Source organism: Pelodiscus sinensis, unplaced genomic scaffold (genome assembly GCF_049634645.1).
Source record: "Pelodiscus sinensis isolate JC-2024 unplaced genomic scaffold, ASM4963464v1 ctg63, whole genome shotgun sequence".
Lineage (NCBI taxonomy): Eukaryota > Metazoa > Chordata > Testudines > Trionychidae > Pelodiscus > Pelodiscus sinensis.
This window is the reverse complement of record NW_027465976.1, coordinates 270607-293244: the sequence shown is the minus strand read 5'-3', so window position 1 is coordinate 293244 and position 22638 is coordinate 270607. Positions and strand designations below refer to the sequence as shown.

General features: G+C 47.4%; 1 protein-coding gene across 10 annotated transcripts in view; it reads left to right on the top strand.

Annotated features, from left to right (window-relative positions):
- The window catches only part of SMARCD3 (SWI/SNF related BAF chromatin remodeling complex subunit D3), a 290614-nt gene that overhangs the window by 46892 nt on the left and 221084 nt on the right, over positions 1-22638 (top strand). Inside the window, exon 4 of one of the 10 annotated variants that reach the window (XM_075917548.1) lies at positions 19478-19591. The exons of 8 other annotated variants lie outside the window; for them this stretch is intronic. In XM_075917548.1, coding sequence (XP_075773663.1) covers positions 19544-19591 — 48 coding nt within the window. In that variant the 5' untranslated portion in view covers positions 19478-19543. Of the gene's footprint in view, positions 1-19477; positions 19592-22638 lie in introns of those variants that run through there. One more of the 10 variants, XM_075917546.1, reaches the window with a different exon arrangement.

Sequence of the window (22638 nt, the reverse complement as noted above, 5' to 3'; positions counted from 1 at the left end):
TAGGAAAAACTTTCACTAGGAGGGTGGTGAACTACTGGAATGGGTTACCTAGGAAAGTGGTGGAATCTCCATCACTAGAGGTTTTTAAGTCTTGGCTTGACAAAGTCCTGATTGGGATGATTTAGGATGTGCAGACCCAAAACTCCTGAACTCAAAACTCTGATCATCTGAAGAAGTGGGCTGTGCCTACGAAAGCTCACCCTATCATCTACATGTTTTCTTAGTCTATAAAGTGCTACCAGACAATTTGATCTTTTTCAAGTTTATCCTGTACAGGCTAACTCGGCTACTCCCTGAAGCTTCTGGGATGATTTAATTAGGGTTAGTCCAGCTTTGGGCCGGGGGCTGGACTTGATGACTTCCTGAGGTTGCTTCCAGCCCAATGATACTATGATTCTATGAAAATGATCTGGATAAATGGTCTGAGGTAAATAGGATAAAGTTTAATAAGGTCAAATGCAAAGTACTCCAGTTAGGAAGGAACAGTCAGTCTCACACATACAGAATGGGAAGCGACTGTCTAGGAAGGAGTACGTCAGAAAGGGATCTAGGGGTCATAGTGGACCACAAGTTGAATATGAGTCAACAGTGTGATGCTGTTGCAAAAAAAGCAAACATGATTCTGGGATGCATTAACAGGAGTCTTGTGAGCAAGACAGGAAAAGTCATTCTTCTGCTGTACTCTGTGCTGATTAGGCCTCGATTGGAATGCTGTGTCCAGTTCTGGGCACCACGTTTCAAGAAAGATGTGGAGATTTTGGAGAGGGTCCAGAGAAAGGCAACAAGAATGATTAAAGGTCTAGAGCAGTGTTTCTCAACCAGTGGTACGAGTACCCATAGGGGTACTCGAGAGAAGTCTGGGGGGTATGTCAACACAACTGAAATTTGGAGAAAACTGAATTTTTGTTTTAAGTTTTACAGCGTTTTATTATTTTAGTACTCTTTACACGAAAACATTTCATCACCTACCTGGCTACGATTAAGTTGTTTAAGCAAATGTGTTGCGATGGTAGAAAAAAAATTGTGTGTCTGAAAACTGTAGGTGCTGGGGGTACTTATAATTTTTTTTTAAAAGGGTACTTTGTAAAAAAAGGTAGAGAAACACTGACCTAGAGAACATGAGCTGTGAGGTAAGACTGAAAGAATGGAAAGGAGAAGACTACACTACAAGATTTTTGCAGAAAAACAACCATTTTTGTGCAAAAACTGGAGGAGCGTCCACACCCCCAGTGTGTTTTTGTGCAATAAAATGTACAGTAAAACAGCAGAACAGAGGGCTTTTTGCGGTAGAGTTATTATTCTCCCCACGAGGAATAACTACTTTTTGCGCTACAGCTGTTGCACAAAAAGGCATGCATGGATGCTCCTGAGGGGTTTTTGCTCAAGAACTGGCCGCCTGGAAAAAACATAGGTGGCCTCTTGGATGCTGCATAGCAGGCAATCACAACTCTCTTGTTCCTGTCTGCTGGCCCCTCTTAAAGCTGCAGGCACCCTGCACAGCCATTGTGGCAGGAAGTTTGCTCAGAGCAGGTGCCTTCACTGCGCAGCTCTGAACAACTTTAGCTGTTGCAGCAGGAGGATGTGTGAGACCACCCTGGCCCTGCCAGGGAGCAGCCACAGGACCCCCCCCCCCCCAGGGGCAACAAATGACATACCCCAGCCTGGTCTAGCGCAGAAATCGCAACCCTCCTTAAGTTGTGGAGGAGGAGTCGCTGCAAGAACCCAGGGCAAAGAGGTGCAACGCTGAAATCTCCCGCGTGTCCACGTCCCTGATGGAGCGAGGTCACCCTGCCCGGACCATGGAACAAGTCCAGGCCAAGGTGAAGGAGTTCCGTCAGGGATATGTCAGAGCGACGGAGTGGAGGGGGCACTCAGGGGCAGGACCTCACACCTGCCCCTACTATAGGTAGCTCCACCACATCCTGGGGGGGAACCCTCTTCCGCCTCCATCATGGTGGACTCAGGGCTGGAGCAGCCCATACTCCTGCACCCGGAGCCTGTCCCCGAGGAGGAGGAGATGGAGGGGCAGGTCCAGCCCCCGACGAGGGAGGAGGAGGACCAGGATAGTGGGACCATCACCCTGTCCCTGGAGCCAGTTCCTGCCAGCCTGGACATCTCCCAGGCCTCCAAGGAGTCTTGGGAGGGATCTTCAGGTACGTTTGCACACACTCACACAGGGTGCGGGAGGTGCGTGCAGAAGGGGTAGGGGGCACAGTGTCGCACGGGCTGCTCAGCCAGCACCTGCTGCTGCAGTCTGTGCACATGCAACCAAATGCAGCGGGAGGGTATAGCATGCAGCCACAGCAGCCAGCCCCGCAACATGCCCAGGAGCCTGCTGCCAGCTTCATGCGTGACCACACAAGTCCTGCCCACGGGGGAAAGAGGGCGCACCCCACTTCAAGCAGGCTAGTCACAAGGGCACAGGTACGACCCCACGCATACCCTGGAGCACTGCACGCAGCACACAGGCATGCTTCCACATGCGAGGAAGCAGCTGCTCACACACACAGCACAGCGAGCTGCAGCTGTGTGCACACCCAGGGAGTGGCAGTTAACACATGGCCTTGCACCAGGGATATCCCCCTCCTGCAGGCCGCAGACTGGTGTGATCACCGCTCACACAGGAGGGCACAGCCACAGGGAATGTGTATGCAGGAATGACTGACTGCCCCTCCCTCTTGTATATTCTCCACAGTCTTACCAGCTGGGACAGATGGCCATGCCGCGCTACTGCAGCCACCTGCCACAGTCCGGGTGACCTGCAGACGAGCCAGGCTTGGCGATGAGCTCCTGCACCAGCACTTCGGCGTCATACACGACATCCATGCCACCCTGTCGCGCAGGCTGAACGCTGACCAGGAGTGGCGGCAGCAGGCCTGGTTGGACTTGATGGTGCACTGCGACACCATGTGCGGCATCCTGTCCCGCATGGGGGAACAGCCACCTGCTGCTCCCGCCTTTCACCCTCCTGCCCGCCCTCCTATGCCCATGGCCCACCTGCCTGTTCACCCTGCCATGCCTCTGCTCCCTCCCTTCCCCATGGCCATGCCTACGGCCCCTCCTCATGCCCCCCCTGCCGACCCTGACCCTGCTCCAGCCGCCCCTCTTGTCCATCCCTATGGGGTCCCCAGACACAGCCAATCCTGACGAGGTCCCCACACCCAAGCTGCCCCACAACTCTTCCCAGTCCTGATCCCCTCTCCCAGTTCAGACAGACCGCCTCCCCCTGCCCATTCTCATTTATGTTTAATAAAAAAAGAGTCATTTTGCTTTAAAACCAAGCAGGTGTGTTTATTGGGAGGTCAGGGTTGGGGCAAGGGGGAAGGGAGAGAGAAGAAAGGCTGAAGCCTCTGCTGAGGAACCTCGGGAGAGTTACTGTGGTTCCTGAGAGAACCTCTACCTCAGGGCCTCCTGCATGTGCACCCCGGATGTGCACTTCTGCAAAAAGCTTCTTGCGCAAAAACCCTGTAGTGTAGACAAAGCCTGAGAGGGGACACGAGAGCAGTTTTCAAGTATCTAAAAGGGTGTCACAAGGAGGGGGGAGAAAATTGTTCTCTTGGACTCTGATGACAGGACAAGAAGCAATGGGCTTAAACTGCAGCAAGGGAGGTTTAGATTGGACTTTAGGGAACACTTCCTAACTGTCAGGGTGGTTAAACACTGGAATAAATTGTCTAGAAAGGTTGTGGAATCTCCATCTCTGGAGATAGTTAAGAGTAGGTTAGATAGACATCTATCAGGGATAGTCTGGACAGTGCTTGGTCCTGCTGTAAGGCCTTGGACTCAATAACCTCTCGAGGTCCCTTCCAGTTCTAGTATTCTATGAATTTCTAAAATCTTGCTCAGAATCTTCCCTCCAGTTGCCAGACTTGCTGCACCATGGCTACGTCTACACTGTAGCTTTTTTGTGGAAAAACATATGCAAATGAGGCTAAATGTGGAATATTGCAGACTCATTTGCATAATTAATGAGCACCTGTTTTTGTGCAACAGGCTTTTGCACAAAAACAAGCAGTGTAGATGGCTTCTTTTTGCGCAAAAACTCCTTCTTGCATAAGCCGTTCTTTTTTCTCCACAAAAAGGCTACAGTGTAGACATATCTCAGCTTGGTTCTTTCTGTGCTAAATAAGTACTTTTTGAACCATTAGTGGCTTACTCTCCCATTTATTTATGAAGGTCATCTTCTTGGTGGCCATCACTTTGGCTTGAAGGGTAGGGTATTGTGGCCAATCCACCATACATTGTATTCCATAAGGCTTAGGTGTCACTGAAACTACACCCTGCACATCTTAAATATGAGTTATCAATGCGAGGCTGTTGCAAAAAAAGCAAATGCAGTGTTAGGTTGCATTTATTGAGGCATAGCATGCAGGGCATGGGAGGTGATACTATTTCTCGACTTGGTTCTGGTTAGGCCTCAGCTGGAGTTCTGTGTCCATTTTCGTTCACGAATTAATAGAAAGGATGTAGTGAAATTGGAAAAGATCCAGAGATGAGCAACAAAGATGATTAAAAGGATGAAATGCAGCCTTATGACCAAAAGCTGAAGGAACTAGGTGGCTGTGTATAGACTGGCAAGTTTTTCCGCAAAATCATCTGCTTTTGCGGAAAAACTTGCCAGCTGTCTACACTGGCCGCTTGAATTTCCACAAAAGCACTGACGATCTCATGTAAGATTGTCAGTGCTTTTGCGGAAATATTATGCTGCTCCCATTTGGGCAAAAGTCTTTTTCCGAAAAACTTTTGTGCAAAAGGGCCAGTGTAGACAGCAGAGATTTGTTTTCTGCAAAAAAGCTCCGATCGCGAAAATGGCGATCGGGGCTTTTTTGCGGAAAAGCATGTCTAGATTGGCCATGGATGCTTTTCCGCAAAAAGTGCTTTTGCGGAAAAGCGTCCTGCCAATCTAGACACGCTTTTCTGAAAATGCTTTTAATGGAAAACTTTTCCGTTAAAAGCATTTCCGGAAAATCATGCCAGTGTAGACGTAGCCGGTATGTTTAGTTTGGAAAAGAAGAGATTAAGGGGTGACAGGATAACAATCTTCAAATATTTAAAAGGTTGCCATAATAAAAGATGGAGAAAACTGCCTTGGATACTTTAGACATAACAAATCCTGCATTTTGTCAGGGGGATAGATTTAGGTGGCCTTATGGTCCTTTCTAACCCATGATTCTATGATCTTATAAATATGACATTCTTTTTTAAAACTCTTTGTAAGTTATCCAGACCTATTGATTTAAAAATATCTAATTTTAATAGCTGTTGTTTAACATCCTTCTCAGATACTACTGAAGTAGAAAATGTATCATTGTAATCATCTGGTATGACTAACTATATCATGTTTTACCCCAAATACAGACTAGAAATATGTATTCAATATTTCTGTTGCTATGACCTTAACTATGATCTTTGGCTTTTAGGTAGCAATAACCATGTTTATAGTACAAGTATATTCAATCTTGGTTAGATCAAGAATGTGTGTCTGTACGTAGTCCAGGAATATATATATATTGTGACTAGTAATTCATAGTGGTATCCCAAATCTGCTTAGTTCAAGGAGAAAGTCTACCCTGAAGAGCTTGCATTCTAAGAATGCACATATCATGAATGGAGAGTTTATCATAAAGTATCACCTATCTAGTTCTACCTGTATGTAATTACTGTATATACTCATTCATAAGCCAACTTTTTTTGAACAAACGGGTTCTTCCCATGCAGCACAAAGCAATATGTTCTGAAGGACTTGCTAACTGCTAGCATGGAGTTTCTCAGCTGAGAGACACTTAACTGATAACACTCTTAACCAATTCAGAGGGGAGCCCAGTTAATGTGTAACTCAGTGGTCTCCAACCTTCTTAAACCCAAGGGCTGCGTCTAGACTGGCAAGTTTTTCCGCAGAAAAACTTGCCAGCTGTCTACACTGTCCGCTTGAATTTCCACAAGAACATTGACTTCCTACTGTCTGAAATCAGTGCTTCTTGCGGAAATACTATGCTGCTCCTGTTCGGGCAAAAGTTCTGTTGCACAAAGCTTTTGCGCAAAAGGGCCAGTGTAGACAGCTCAGATTTGTTTTGCGCAAAAAAGCCCCGATCGCGAAAATTGTGATTGGGGCTTTTTTGCGGAAAAGCGCGTCTAGATTGGCACGGACGCTTTTCCGCAAAAAGTGCTTTTGTGGAAAAGCTTCCGTGCCAATCTAGACGCTCTTTTCTGCAAATGCTTTTAACGGAAAACTTTTCCGTTAAAAGCATTTGCGGAAAATCATGCCAGTCTAGACGTAGCCAAGATCTCTTTTTAACTGTCAGGGCAAGCCAAGATCTATCCCGTCCCTTCCCCAAAACCCCACCCCTTCCTTGAGGCCCCACAGTCTCCATTCCCCTTGCTGTTCCCAGACCTTCCTCACCCTCACTGGGTTGAGACAGGACTTGCGGGCTCTGTGGTGGTAATGAAAGATTTGGGTGAGTAAAGGGGTGAGAAGTGCAAGTTCTAGGAGGGAATTTGGGTGGAGGTGGAGAATGGGTTACTGGCTCAGAGAGGGGGCTTCAGGCTAGAGATTGTTGGGGCCAGGTGGAGGGTTGGAATGCTGGAGCAAACTGCAGGCTTGTGGATGTGGGGGTGCAGGAGTTTGGTTTGGGGTATATGAGGGGCTCAGGGCAGGAGGTGTTGGGTGTATGATGGGCTCAGGGTACAGGTTTGTGGCGTGTTGTGGCACAAGACTGGGGATGTGGGTGGTGCAAGAGTTTGGGGATGTGAGAGCCTCAGGGCAGGGGGTTTAGGTGTATGATAGGCTCAGGGTTGGGGGTTGTGGGAGATGCAGGAGTGTCATGATGCTCCAGCCCGATGTGGGATTGGCCCCAATTGGAAGCTTGTTGGCCAGACTTCATTTTTAAATAAAATATTATGTTCAACACAAAACGTTTCAGTGGTGTCTTTATTTATGAGAGGGGTGAGGAACCTGTTTTGGGTCAGGGGCCACTGACCCACAGAAAAATCAATCAGAGACCATACAAGTGATGCAAAAAAATAACCCTTCCAAAATCCCCAAGTCTCAGATGTGGCCCCAACTGAAACACCTCACTCCCCTGGCATTCCAGCCCCATGGGGTAAGTAGGAATGAGATTCAAGGCCTCAGACCAGATTAACTTTTATGGGGTTCCAGGGTTGGTGGAAGTTGTGGGCCCCTCTACACTCTGAGGTAGGGCCAAAAATGAGGGATCCAGTGTGTCGGACAGAGCTGCTAGTGAGTGGGCTAGGGATGGGGATGCAGAATCTGGGTGGGAAGTAGGGTACAGAAGGAAGCTGGGGGTAGGTGTCTTACCAGGAGGGAAGGGGCAGGAGCAGGGTGCTAGTGGATGTCTGGCTAGGAGGAGGGGGAAGGGTGCTGGTGGTGGTCTGGCCAGGGGGTAGAGCCAGGGTGCTGGCAGGGATCTGGCAAGGGGACAAGGTGCTAAATTGTGTCTGGACTGGGGACAGAGTGCTGGTGGGAGTCTGTCCAGGGGCTATGTGACAGGGTGCTCATGGGGATTTGGCCAGGAGCAAAGGGAAGGGTCCTGGTGGGTGTATGGCCTAGGGCTAGGGTGCTGGTGGGTGTCTGGCCAGGGGGCAGGAGCAGGATGCGGGTGGGGGGTCTGGCCAGGGACCAGCTGCAGGGTCCTGATAGGAGTCTGGCCAGGGGGAGGACCAGGGTGCTGGTGAGGTTCTGGCCAGGGGACAAGTGACAGGGTGCTGATGGGAGTCTGGCCATGGGGAGGGCCAGAGTGCTGGTGGTGGTCTAGCCAGGGAGCAACAATAGGATCCTGGTGGGCATCTGGCCTGGGGCCAGGGTACTGGATAGTCGTGTCTGGCCGGGGACAGGGTGCTGGTGGGGGTCTGGCCAAGGAGCAGGAGCAGGGTGCTGGTGGGGGTTTTGACCAAGGGCAGGGGTTAGGGTGCTGGTGGGGTTTCGGGCCAGGGAGGAGGGGGCAGAAGCAGCTCAGCTGGTAACCAGGGGTCTCCAGGGAAGAGGATCTCTGGGGTAGGATCTGCAGGCAGCACTGGAAGAAGCACAGGTGAGGCTCCTTTAAAAAAATCCAGCTGCTCTGGTTCCTGCACTGCCCCCTTCCCTCTGCCTTCTCAGAGCATGAGGAAGGAAGGGGAGACAAGAAAGCTTGCATGCTGTTGTGGGCAGGCAAGGAGCACATGCTTTCTTGTCTTCCCTTCCTTCCCAGTGCTGCTTTCCTTTCTATGGAGGGGGGGAGTCCCAAGGCTCCACACCAGATCTGGCTCTGGATCTGGCACAGAGCCATGGAACTCCCCCCCCCCCCCATGCTACTGGAAGCTGGAGCTAGCTCTGTTTTTGTGGGAGACTGTAGTGTCAATGCAGACTCTTCGGAGGTGGGAAGGAACAAAGGGGCCTGGAAACACTGCCTCGTGATTGACTGGCAGTACCCCCCCCGATTGACTGGTTGGTGACCATGGCTGTTACTGGAAAAACTTAAAAAATGCAGCACCTTAGAGACTAATAAAACATGTAGATGGTATCATGAGCTTTCCTGGGCACAACCTACTTCTTTAGATGAATTTAACTCTTAACTTCACTTGTAGTCTTGAACGTGCTTCTGGACTATTCATTGTTTTTTAAGTTTTTTCCTGTTACAGACTCACTCAGCTACCACTCTGAAGCTTTTGAACATGCAAGGCACTGCATTCAGCCATATGGAGTGGAAATCCATCAACTACACAAAGAAAATCGCACAGATCCAAACAGACACTTGTGATGTAGTGTGGGTACCTTGCTGGTTGCTAAGCTTGGGCTGTGGGTGACCCCCACTGGCTGCTATCTGTACCATGTTCCAGCCGAGTAGCTGATGGGACAGGGAGAGGAACAAAGGAAGGTGGAATGCCACCCTATCGTGTACCTGAGCAGGAAACTGCTGCCCCGGGAGCGGAGCTACATGACCGTAGAGAGGGAATGCCTAGCGATGGTGTGGGCCCTTCAAATGCTGCAGCCATATCTGTTTGGCCGGTGTTTCACAGTGTATACCAACCACTGCCCCCGACCTGGCTGCACCAGATGAAGGGGACCAACGCCAAGCTGCTGAGGTGGAGCCTGCTCCTGCAGGACTACGACATGGAAGTGATCCATCCACGTCAAGGGGAGTGCCAACATCATCGCCGACGCGCTGTCCCATAGCGAGGGGCCCAAACTTCCCTAGGTCACGAGCGGAGTGACCCTGCTCAGTTCGCTCTCGGAGGGGGGAGAACTGTGACGTAGTGTGGGTACCTTGCTGGTTGCTAAGCTTGAGCTGTAGGCTTGGGCTGTGGGTGACCCCCACTGGCTGCTGTCTTCAGGAGTCAGGCATAGGCCATCTCCCCGCCAGTCCCCTTGGTGCAGACTCACCGGCCAAGTGCTGTAGCGCCCATGATTCCCAGGAACCCCTTCGCTCTGTCTCCAGCATGCCTGGCTCCATGGCTCTTGCTTCTACTGCGCCTTGTCACTCGCTGCTGGGAGTTCCATCCATGGGGTGCAGTGCATCCCACCCCTGACACCAGTGTGACGGTGCGTTGGGGTTTCCCCTTCTCCTGCATCTCCGTAGTGGCACGAACAGACTCCACCAGCCAGTAGAATAGAGGGAGTTTATTGCTTCTCCAGGATACAGCACAGCACAGATGTCATCTGGTCACAGGGCAGGCCTACGATGCCTCAATCCCCCTTGAGATTTGGAAGACTGGGCCCCTAAATTCCAGCCCCTTTCCTAGGCTGTCTCCTCCATGATCCCAGACCGACACTAACTAACCATCTCTTCCAGCCCTGCCCCCCAGCCAGGGGCGGCATTCCACTTTCCTTTGTTCCTTTCCCTGGGAGGTAACCGGTAGAACAGGTCACCTCTCTGTCCCATCAGCTACTCGGCTGGGCCGTGGTACAGACAATAACCAGTGGGGGTCACCCACAGCCCAAGCCTACAGCCCAAGCCTAGCAACCACCAAGGTACCCACACTACATCACAACACCATCTTCCTTTCCAAGTGCAAACAGATGAACATCATGCCTAAGGGACTGATGGTGAAAAGCCACTGCATTCTGTGTATCCCACAGATAGAGATTATGCCACACTCCTGCAAAGAAACTCAGGAACCATCTTAGCATTCTATACAACAAACAGAAAATAAAAGGGGAGTTCTCAACATTAGAAAGTCTCATAAAAACCAAGCTTACACACACGTCATCTTCTCCAGACTTTACTAAAATTCAACAAACCACCTACAAGGATCACTTCTTCTCCCTTCAGAAGAAAAAGGATAATAAACTATCCAAACCCCTACACACTGCAGGATCTCTCATTCCCAATACTTTCAACTCACTTAGCAACATTTATGGGGCTACCTCTAGACTACCCTTGCCTTCCGAAAGAAGCTATGCAAATTAGGCATGAATTTGCATATCTTCTTTTGATCCCTTTTTCGGAAGAGGTTTTTTCAAAGAAAAGCAGTCTAGATGGGGGTTTTCGCACAACCCCCCCCCTTTTTGAAAGAACCCTGTAAACCTCATTTTTTGAGGAATAAAGGGTTCTTTCAAAAAAAGGGGGAGAGAGTTTTGCACGAAAAACCCCCATCTAGACTGCTTTTTTTTTTTTAAACCTCTTCTGAAAAAGGGAGCAGAAGAAGATATGCAAATTCACACCTAATTTGCATATCTTCTTTCGGAAGCCGAGGGTAGTCTAGACGTAGCCTGGCTGACCTTGAATAATGTTTCCTCAGCTCTCACCCTCTAGCACCTTTACTCTATCTATGCTACACTGAAAACATCTTCATCATATGGACCCATGGGAAAGAGACCCTTGAGAAATTTCACAGGAATTTCAACAACTTCCACACCACCATCAACCTCAGTCTGGATCAACCCTCAAGAGAGACTTCTTTGATACTACAGTACAATTAAATGATGGACAAATTTCCACCACCCTATACTAGAAACCCACAGACTGCTACACTTACCTTCATGTCTCTAGCTTCAGACACATTTCTCAATCTATTGTATACAGCCAAGTCCTAAGATACAAATGGATTTGCTCCAATCCCACAGACAGACACAAACACCTACAGGATCTATATAGAGCATTTTTAGAACTGAAATATCCACCTGAAGAAATGAAAAAACAGATCGATAGAGCAAAAAGAGTATCCAGACATGAACTACTTCAAGATAGGCCAGAAAGAGAAAACAACAGAATTCCACTTGTCATCACCTACAGCCCACAACTCAAACCCTTCCAACGCATTATCAACAATCTACAGCCTCTTGTACAACCTACAAGACTTTCTGGGACACTGTAGTACTGTCCCACCTCCAGTCTGAAAGCCCCAGTGCTCTTAAGGAGGATGAAAGTCTCAAGGGAACAGGGCATTCAATGGGAGCAGAGGGTAACCATCCATAGTTGGGACCCTCCTTCCAAAGGATGTTGCGGTATCCTCTCGCACTGAGGATACCTCTGAGGGGGAGGGAACGCTAGTTGTTAGGAAGAGGCAGGTGTTAGTAGTGGGTGATTCGATCATTAGAAACATAGATAGTTGGGTTTGTGATGACCGAGAGAACCGTATGGTCACTTGCCTCCCTGGTGCGAAGGTTGCGGATCTCTCGAGGCATCTAGACAGACTTATGTGTAGTGCTGGCGAGGAGCCGGTGGTCGTGGTACATGTAGGTACCAATGATGTAGGGAAGGGTAGGAGAGATGTCCTGGAGGCCAAATTTAGGTTGCTAGGAAAGAGACTGAAATCCAGGACCTCTATGGTGGCATTCTCGGAAATGTTTCCAGTTCCACGCTCAGGGCCAGGTAGGCAGGCAGAGCTTCAGAGTCTCAATGCGTGGATGAGACGATGGAGTAGGGAAGAAGGGTTTGGATTTATAAGGAACTGGGGACACTTTTGGGAGAGGGGGAACCTATATAGGAAGGATGGGCTCCACCTAAACCAGGGAGGAACCAGACTGCTGGCACTAAACATTAAAAAGGCCGTAGAGCAGTTTTTAAACTAAGAGATGGGGAAAAGCCAATTGGTGCGGAGAAGCACGTAAATCGGTTGGAGACATCTCTTACAGGAGAATCCATTGATAGAGATTCTCTAAGCTGTAGTCAGAAAGAGAGGAAGGGAGAGGACAAACCATGGGCCAGAGCAGACAAACAACCGCATATAAAGGAATCCAATGCATCAGGGAAGGGCAGACAAATAAACAGTGGCAAATTTTTAAAATGCTTCTACACAAATGCTAGGAGTCTGACTAATAAAATGGGTGAACTAGAGTACCTCGTATTAAAGGAGGAGATTGACATAATAGGCATCACTGAAACCTGGTGGAATGAGGAAAATTTGTGGGTTATAATCATACCGGGTCACAATCATATCGGGATATAAAATATATCAGAAGGATAGAGCAGGCCGTATGGGTGGCGGAGTGGCACTGTATGTGAAAGATAATGTAGGATCAAATTAAATAAAAATATTAAATGAATCAACATGTTCAATAGAATCGCTATGGATCGTAATTCCATGCTCCAATAATAAGAATTTAGCAATAGGGATATACTATTGCTAACCAACCCTAACCACCTGACCAGGTCAGCGATACTGACATTGAAATGCTAAGGGAGATTAGAGAGGCTACCAAAATAAAAAACTCTATAATAATGGGGGATTTTAATTATCCCCATATTGACTGGATACATGTCACCTCAGAAAGAGAAGCAGATCAAATTTCTCAATGGCTTTAAATGACTGCTTCTTAGAGCAGCTTGTACAGGAACCCATAAGGGGAGAGGCAATTCTCAATTTAGTCCTGAGTGGAGTGCAGGATCAGGTCCAGGAGATAACCATTACAGGACCATTTGGGAATAGTGACCATAATATAATAACATTTAACATTCCTGGGGTGGGAAGAACACCTCAGCAGTCCAGCACTATGACATTTAATTTAAAAAAGGGGAATTACACAAAAATGAGGAGGTTACTTAAACAGAAATAATAAAGGCCCAACTTAAATGTATACCCCAAATTAAAAAACACAGGAAGAGACCTAAAAAAGCGTCATCGTGGCTTAACCACCATGTAAAAGAAGCAGTGAGAGACAAAAAGGCATCTTTCAAGAAGTGGAAGTCCAATCCTAGTGAGATAAATAGAAAGGAACATAAACATTGTCAAATCAAGTGTAAAAATGTAATAAGAAAAGCAAAAAAAGATTTTGAGGAACAGCTAGCCAAAAACTCAAAAAGAAATAACAAAATGTTTTTTAAGTACATTAGAAGCAGGAAGCCTGCTAAAAACCCTGTGGGTCCCCTAGACGATCAAGATATAAAAGGAACAATCAAGGACGATACAGCTGTTACGGAGATACTAAATGATTTCTTGCTTCAGTCTTCACGGCTGAGGATGTTAGGGAGATTCCCAAATCTGCACCGTCCCTTGTGGGTGATGAATCTGAGGAGCTATCCTAGACTGAAGTGTCATTAGAGGAGGTTTTGGAACAAGTAGAAAAACTTAATGTTAACAAATCACCGGGACCGGATGGCATTCACCCAAGAGATCTAAAAGAACTCAATGGGAAATTGCTGAACTATTTATCTGTGGTGTGTAATCTATCCTTTAAATCGGTTTCTGTACCTAATGACTGGAAGGTAGCTAACGTGACACCAACATTTAAAAAGGGCTCTAGAGGTGATCCTGGCAATTACAGACCGGTAAGTCTAACTTCAGTACCGGGCAAATAAGTCAAAACAATAGTAAAGTATAAAATTGTGAGGCACGTAGAAGAACATAATTTGTTGGACAAAAGTCAACATGGTTTCTGTAAAGGGAAATCATGTCTTACTAATCTATTAGGGTATGTCTACACTACCCCGCTAATTCGAACTAGCGGGGTAATGTAGGCATACCGCACTTGCAAATGAAGCCCGGGATTTGAATTTCCCGGGCTTCATTTGCATAAGCCGGGCGCCGCCATTTTTAAATCCCGGCTAGTTCGAACCCCCGTGCCGCGCGGCTACACGCGGCACGGAGTAGCTAGTTCGGATTAGGCTTCCTAATCCGAATGAGGAGTACAGCTAGTTCGGATTAGGAAGCCTAATCCGAACTAGCTACTCCGTGCCGCGTGTAGCCGCGCGGCACGGGGGTTCGAACTAGCCGGGATTTAAAAATGACGGCGCCCGGCTTATGCAAATGAAGCCCGGGAAATTCAAATCCCGGGCTTCATTTGCAAGTGCGGTATGCCTACATTACCCCGCTAGTTTGAATTAGCGGGGTAGTGTAGACATACCCTTAGAGTTCTTTGAAGAGGTTAACAAACATGCAGATAAGGGGGATCCGGTAGATATAGTATACTTATATTTTTCAGAAAGCCTTTGACAAGGTCCCTCACCAAAGGCTCTTGTGTAAATTACATTGTCATGGGATAAAAGGGAAGAGCCTTTCACGGATTGAGAACTGATTAAAAGACAGGAAATAAAGGGTAGGAATAAATGGTAAATTTTCAGAATGGAGAGGGGTAACTAGTGGTGGCCCCCAAGGGTCAGTCCTGGGACCAATCCTTTTCAACTTATTCATAAATGATCTGGAGAAAGGGGTAAGCAGTTTGCTGATGACAGTTAGTCAAGACAGAAGCAGACTGTGAAGAACTTCAAAAAGATCTCACCAAACTGAGCGATTAGGCAACAAAATGGCAAATGAAATTTAATGTGGATAAGTGTAAAGTAATGCACATTGGAAAAAACAACCCCAACTATACGTACAGTATGATGGGGGCTAATTTGACTATGACAAATCAGGAAAGAAAGCTTGGAGTTATTGTGGACAGTTCTCTGAAAACTTCCACACAGTGTGCAGCGGCGGTCAAAAAGGCAAATAGGATGTTAGCAATTATTAAGAAAGGGATAGAAAATAAGACACAGAATATCTTACTGCCCCTGTATAGAGATATGGTACACCCACATCTTGAATAATGTGTACAGATGTGGTCTCCTCACCTCAAAAAAGATATTTTGGCTTTGGAAAGGGTTCAGAAAAGGGCAACTAAAATGATTAGGGGCTTGGAACGGGTCCCATATGAAGAGAGGTTAAAGCGACTGGGACTTTTCAGTTTAGAAAAGAGGAGACTAAGGGGGGATATGATAGAGGTATATAAATCATGAGTGTTGTGGAGAGGGCGGATAAAGAAAAGTTATTTATTAGTTCCCAAAATAGAAGAACTAGAGGACACCAAATGAAATTAATAGGTAGCAGGTTTAAAACTCAGAAAAGAAAGTTCTTCTTCACACAGCGCGTAGTCAACCTGTGGAACTCCTTGCCAGAGGAGGCTGTGAAGGCTAGGACTATAACAGAGTTTAAAGAGAAGCTAGATAATTTCATGGAGGTTAGGTCTATAAAAGGCTATTAGCCAGGGGATAGAAATTGTGTCCCTGGCCTCTGTCAGAGGCTGGAGAAGGATGGCAGGAGACAAATCGCTTGTGCATTGTCTTCCATCCACCCCCTCTGAGGCACCTGGTGGTGGCCACTGTCGGCAGACAGGCTAGTGGGCTAGATGGACCTTTGGTCTGACCCAGTATGGCTGTTCTTATGTTCTATCCGGGAAAATGACCCCTCACTCTCAGAGGCCTTGGGGGAGACACCAGTCCTCACTTACAGACAACCCCCTAACCTCAACCAAGTTCTTTCCAGTAATCATGCAACACACCTCCATTATAACCATCCAGGAATCCACCCCTGCAATCAGCCCCAGTGCCAACGCTGCCCACACATGTACACAAGTGATTTCATCTCTGGATCCAACATCAGCCACTTCATCAGAGACTCATTTAACTTCACATCCACTAATGTGATCTATACCACCAAATGCCAGCAATGCCCCTCTGCCATGTATATTGGCCAAATTGGACAGTGTCTACGGGAAAGAATTATTGGACACAAGTCTGATATCCGTAAAGGCAATACACAGAAACCTCTTGGAGGTCACGTTAAGGGCACTTATTAATGGACATCCAAGTCACTGTGTTGTTTCAGGCCAATTCCACAAGCCAAATACACAGGGAAGGTTTGGAACTTAACTTCCTTTACAAGTTTAATTCTTATGAGAATGGAATGAACGGAGACATCGGCTGGCTCGCATGCTACCTTCCACATCCTAATGATTTAACCAACCTATCAATGGTGGTGCTAATTGTTCTTATCAGCCTCTTGTAACTACTTGAACTATTTACTCACTGTCTCTTTTTTTTCCCTTCCCTTCTTCCCCCTCCTCCATCTTATTTATTCTTCAATCTGGACTTCTAATACTCCAGTCATCTGAAGAAGTGGGTTTTGTCCACAAAAGCTCATGATACCATCTACATGTTTTGTTAGACTTTAAGGTGTGTGACAGTCAGGCTGGTGGATTACAGCAGATAGAGAGAAAGGCAGCAACAGCCCTGAACAATTAGTGGCAAAGGAGATAAGGCTGCTGCAAATTAAGCAGAGCCAACCGATCTCACCTGAGGCTGCCATTGAACCTCTTAAAAGGATGCCCTCCTGGCAGGAAGGGGGAAGGAGTGTGAGAGATAATGCAGACCAGACCAAGGAAAGCAACACAGCATTGCCAGAGATAGCTAAGTGGTGGAGGGTGAGGTGCCCCAGACCAGGGTTGTTAGGCCCTCCTTCAGCTGGCAGCCTGAAAGCCCATCTGGAGAGCTGGACAGAACTGTTTTCGCAGCCCAGGCTGACCCTGGGGCATTAGCCCAAAACCTTTTGTGACTGAGAGACTGGAGTTGGAATCCTGCCAAGGGCAAATAGTGCAGGAGTGAGACTGCCTGAGGTAGGCCTGAGCGGGGTATCGGGACCCAGGAATGAGGCCACCCTTCCACACATGCTACTAGACTATTTATTACTTTACTATTTACTTTAACAATGAGCTTTTAACACTTCCTGGCAGCCAGCAAATCCTCCAGCCTGCATTGTTTCCCATGGGTATAGAAGTGTTAAAAGCTCAGTGTTAAAATGTGAAATGCTTAAAAACTCAGCTGAGAGCCTCCATGCTGACACTGACCCTGAGGAGCTGGGACAGGAATTCTGGAATTCTCCCCACCAATGAGTCAAAATTGTTAGCCAAATGACAGGGCCCGTTCTGCGCAATCAGGAAAATTGGAGAAGTAGACTATGAGATCCAATTACAAGGAAAGCAGGAAGGGAAGCAGATCTACCAAGTTAATCTTTTAAAGTGATGGATCCTGCAAGAGACCCTGTGGATCAAACCCGAGCAGTCAGATGTGGAATTCGGCCCATGGGGAAGTGCCGAAATAAAGGCCGAGGAGATCCAGATGGGAGAGGAACTCACAGAACCCCAGCAGGCGGAACTACAAGAGGTCATGGAACAATTTCAACAGGTACTGACAAGTCGGCCAGGGAGAACAAACCAGATATACCACTCCATCATCACCGAACCAGGGAAGATGGTCCGTGATGCCATCCGACTCCTACCCCATAAGTTGTGGGACACCGTGCAGGACGAGTTACAGTCGATATTGGAATGGGGGGTAATAGAGGAATCCTATAGCGAATGGAGGAGCCCTATCATATTGGTTCCCAAGCCCAATGGGTCTATGAAGTTCTGCATTGACTTTCAGAGGTCAATGCTATTTCCCGTTTCAACACCTACTCCATCCCCCGCATTGATGAGCTCTTAGCTTGCTTGGGGCGGGCCAGCTACCTCTCCACAATAGACCTAACAAAAGGCAGATCCCGGTGTCACCTGAATCTAGAGAGAAAACTGCCTTTGCCACACTGTTTGGACTTTATCAGTTCGTGCATATGCCTTTCAGCCTACATGGAGCAGCAGCCACCTTCCAGAGGCTGATTAACAGAATCCTGAGAGATCATCAAAGCTATTTGGCGGCCTACATTGACAACATCATGATATTCAGCGAATCCTGGGAACAACATCTGCATCACATCAAGGCCGTCCTAGGAGCCTTGGTTCAGGCTGGGCTAACAGCTAATCCACGAAAATGTTGTTTCGGTAAGCTCGAAGTTTCCTACTTAGGATACGTCGTGGGACAAGGAAAAACAAAATCCCTGGTGGATGAGGTTCAGGCAGTCCGGGACTACCCACTCCCAGCAACCAAGAGGCAGGTACGTCAGTTTTTGGGATTGGCAGGGTATTACCGACAATTTGTCGCCCATTTCACTTTGGAGGTGGCACCTCTGACTGATCTTACATGAAAAGACCAACCTCAGAAGGTGAGGTGGATGGAACAAAGTATCCACGCCTTTGAAACTCTGAAAAGGAGTCTAGTTAACGTGCCAGTATTAATCCAACCAGATTTCTCTCAACCCTTCATATTACAAACAGATGCCTCAGAGGTAGGATTGGGGGCCGTCCTAGCTCAGGAGATCGGAGGAGAGGAACATCCGGTGGTGTATTTGAGTCGTAAACTGTTCCCGCGGGAAAGGGGCTATGCAACAGTGGAAAAAGAGGCATTGGCGATTAAATGGGCAGTGGACGCTCTGCGTTATTTACTTTTAGGGGACTGCTTCACTCTGGCCACCGATCACGCCCCCTTGAAGTGGATCCACACAATGAAAGACACAAACCCCTGGATCCTTAGGTGGTACTTGAGCCTACAACCTTACCAATTCCAGGTAGTATTCCGCCCAGGGAAGGACTATCTAAACGCGGACTGCCTCTTGCGGATGCTGGAACACTACACCAGAGGAAAGACTAGTAAGGGGGAAGACTTAAGGGGGGAGGTGTGTGACGGGGCGCCATTGCCCTGTACTTGGGGTAACCACAGCCGGGGACTCTGAGGGGAAGTGCCCTGAAACGGGAGGGGCGTTGGAGCGGCTAGGACAGAGGGTGGCACGGGCCGTCTGAACGCCGGAGACGCTAGCCTCGATGTAGATAGCAATCATATGCGTATCTAGATGTACCCTTGCTGTACCTAGGGTGTTGGGTCACAAATTAAGTTGACTACTGTTGTAAAGCAGGCTTTTGCTGTCCATAGCCTTCGCGTATAGCCCATCCTGCCACACAAGGCCCCTCACACAAAACCCAGATACTCAGAGGAGCATGGGCAGCACAATGCAGTTTTGTGAATGGAATTTGATCTTATAGGCATTCTGGGACTCACAGGCGCCAAAAAAACAGGGAGGTGAGCATGACTAGATAGTGCTTACAGATAAGCCTCATTTGACCGTAGCTTGACCAGTCTTAGGGGCAAGGGAAAAAGTAAACATAGGGTAATAAAACACAATTGTCTAACACTAACTATGCCCCATCTGGTCCTGTCCACGAGGGGATCACGCATACATCACGAAAATTTCTATAGGGCAGTATTGTTATACTACCTCATCACTAGCCTATCAGGCCCTGCCAAATGCAGACCCTAGCATGGCACAGACACCGAAGTTTTGTATAAAAGACCTTCAATCCCTTTGTTTGACGGAGGTTCCGTGTACTGAGGGCACGTGTCTTTTTTTTGCCCGGCTAAAGGATTGATCACCCTGAGGCTGCCTCTCCACCCTTCGAATCAAACATAGGGGTGCACGAGTCCTGAGCATGCTCCGAGTTCTAGTGTGTCTTTGTGTTGTTATCGTTTCTGGATTTGTAAGTATTGCTTAAATTTATTAATTGGTGGTTTAGTTAATAGTTAAGTTGTATTAATTATATCCTATAATCCTGTGAAGTATAAGTAAGTCATATTAATTGTATTGTATAGATAGTGTGATTTTGTGCTATGTGAAAGGGTTAAGCTTTAGCCCAGGTATTAGTGTTAGGAGAAAAACCTTTGAGTTGTCAACTTGTAACAGTAAAAAATCAATGACTAACTCCACCAGCTGTCCTAAAGTGACATTGGAGGGATTGGCTGTGGGTGGTTCTTTTATTATCATTATTTTGGCTTTGTTTTTTGTATTTTTCATTTGTATGCTACGTTGTCTTAGGCGAATTAGGGATAGTGATTTGATATAAGTGAATTGTAATCAAAGAATTGTAATCAGTTGGGTATAATTGTGCCCAAGCTTTTCTATGCTGTAAAAGTACTAAGCAATTGCTAGTTTAAACACCTACTTGTTAATTGCTGGTTTTGACCACTTAATAAATATCATTTGTTTCACCATCATCCAGTAGTTTTCACTGGGTAGTCGGCTTTAACCCTTGAGGCTCCCATCACATCACCGAACCAAGGTGTAACAACTACAATAAGCAAAATACCACTCCATCTGCTGAATATCTGACAGATATAAGCAGAACAGGAGCAAACTTTACATAGACATACCCAGGGACTTTCCCCACGTCCAGCTACCTTTAAGGGATGCATTCCTTCAGGTCCTGCTTACATATAGTTGGGATTGTTTTCCAATATGCATTACTTTGCATTTATCAACATTAACATTCAGAAGGAGTTGCACTGTATGTAAGAGAGCAGTAGGATTGCTCAGAGCTCCAGGATATAGAGGGGGAAAAAAAGCCTGTTGTAAGTCTTTGGGTTAAGCTTAGAGGTGTGTCGAAGCAAAAGCCTCACTCAGTTTTAGGCGGCTAAACAGACAGCTTTATTGATCAGTAAAGCCAAGTGAGTCAAACGTGGTCCCAGCAGAGCCCGGCCCAGTAAGGCTGCTAATACAATCAATCCTAGTATCTTTATACCCTTAGCCAAACAGTCTGATGTCAGGGCATCCCATTACAGAAATCCTCAATTACACTAGGAAAAACAAAGCCTTATCAACAAGATGACGGACAGGTACGAGGGAGTACATCTCCTGTTCCAACCAGCCCAATTAACACATACCAATAGCCCATCCTATAGGCCTCTTCTCCCGGGGTGACAAAGTTCACTCTGGTCTATGTGCCAAAGAGAAAAGCTGAAATGGTTTCTGTTATACAAGATGGCTTCTAGCTAAATATGAAATGGTTTCTACAGGTGGGAGCAACAGGGATGATGTTGTGGTCAGTGTCTGTTATAGACCTCCATATCAGGTGGATGAGGTAGATAAGGCTTTCTTCAGACAACTAAGAGAAGCTTTAAGGTAACAGAGCCTGGTTTTTTATGTGGACTTTAATTACCCTAACATCAGTTGGGAGACCAATATAATAATAGATAAACAACCCAGGACATTTTTGGAGTGTTGGGGACAACTTCCTGGTACAAGTGCCGAGGGAACCAACCAGGGGCTTTGCACAGCTTGACCTGCTCACAAACAGGGAGGAACTAGTAGGGGAGGTAGAGGTGGGTGGCAACCTGGGCAGCAGTGATCATGAGATGGTCGATTTCAGGATCCTGACCAAAGGAAGAAAGGGGAGCAGCAAAATACACACCCTGGACTTCAGACAAGCAGACTGACTCCTTCAGAGAACTGACGGGCAGGATTCCTGGGATGCTAACATGAAGGGGAAAAGTCCAGGAGAGCTGGCTGTTTTTTAAAGAAGCCTTATTAAAGACACAGGAACAAACTATCCTGATGCACAGTAAAGAAAAGAAAATGTGGTAGGTGACCATTTGGCTTAGCAGTGAAATTCTTGGTGAGTTTAAACACAAAAGTGGAAACTTAGACGGATGACCAGGGAAGAGTATAAATATATTGCTTGAGAATGCAGGGAAGTAATGAGGAAGGAGAAAGTGCATTTGGAATTGCAGCTAACAAGGGATGTGAAGGGTAACAAGAAAGGTTTCTACAGGCATGTTAGCAATAAGAGGCTAATCAGAGAGGGTGTGGGGCCCTTACTGGATGAGGGAGGTAACCTAGTGACAGATGATGTGGGAAAAACTGAAGTACTCAATGCTTTCTTGACTCTGTCTTCACAGACAAGGTCGGCTTTCAGACTATGCACTAGACAACACAGTATGGGAAGGAGGTAAGCAGCCCTCGATTGAGAAAGAACAGGTTAAGAACTATTTAGAAAAGCTGGACATACACAAATCCATGGGTCTGGATTTAATGCATCCAAGGGTGCTGAGGGAATTGCAGATGCCATTACAGAGACTTTGGGCATTATCTTTGAAAACATGTGGGCTGTGTCTAGACTGGCAAGTTTTTCCGAAAAATCAGCAGCTTTTCCGGAAAAACGTGCCAGCTGTCTACACTGTCCGCTTAATTTTCCACAAAAGCACTGACGATCTACTGTGCGAAATCAGTGCTTTTTCCGGAAAAGCTTTGCCGCTCCCGTTCAGGCAAAAGTTCTTTTTGTGAAAAACTGTTGCCGAAAGGGGCCAGTTTAGACAGCTAGCTAAGACTTGCGCAAAAGCAGGCTAAACGGGAAAAAGCAGTTTGGACGCCGGGAGACCCCATAGGAGCCTCGGACTTCCTGATAACCCGAGCTCTTAAAGCATACGCAGGCTGCTGAGTGCATGTGGCAGGAGCGTGCCCCAGACCTCCGGCCTGAGGTCTGCCATGGTGCCCCTGCCCTGCCCAGCAGCCACATCTGAGCAGCCACATCTGAGCCAGCCATGGCAGCTCCGGGCGCTGAGCCACCTGCACCCCCAGCGCAGGAGGCCCCCAGGGGCTGCAAACGATGGGCCCCCTCGTGGTCTCCCAGGGAGCTGGAGACCCTCCTAGACCTGTGGCAGGAGGAGGAGGGCCTCCACGACACCAGGTCCCGGTGCCGCAACACTGACATCTTCGGCCGCATGGCCCTGGCGCTAACCCAGCAGGGACATC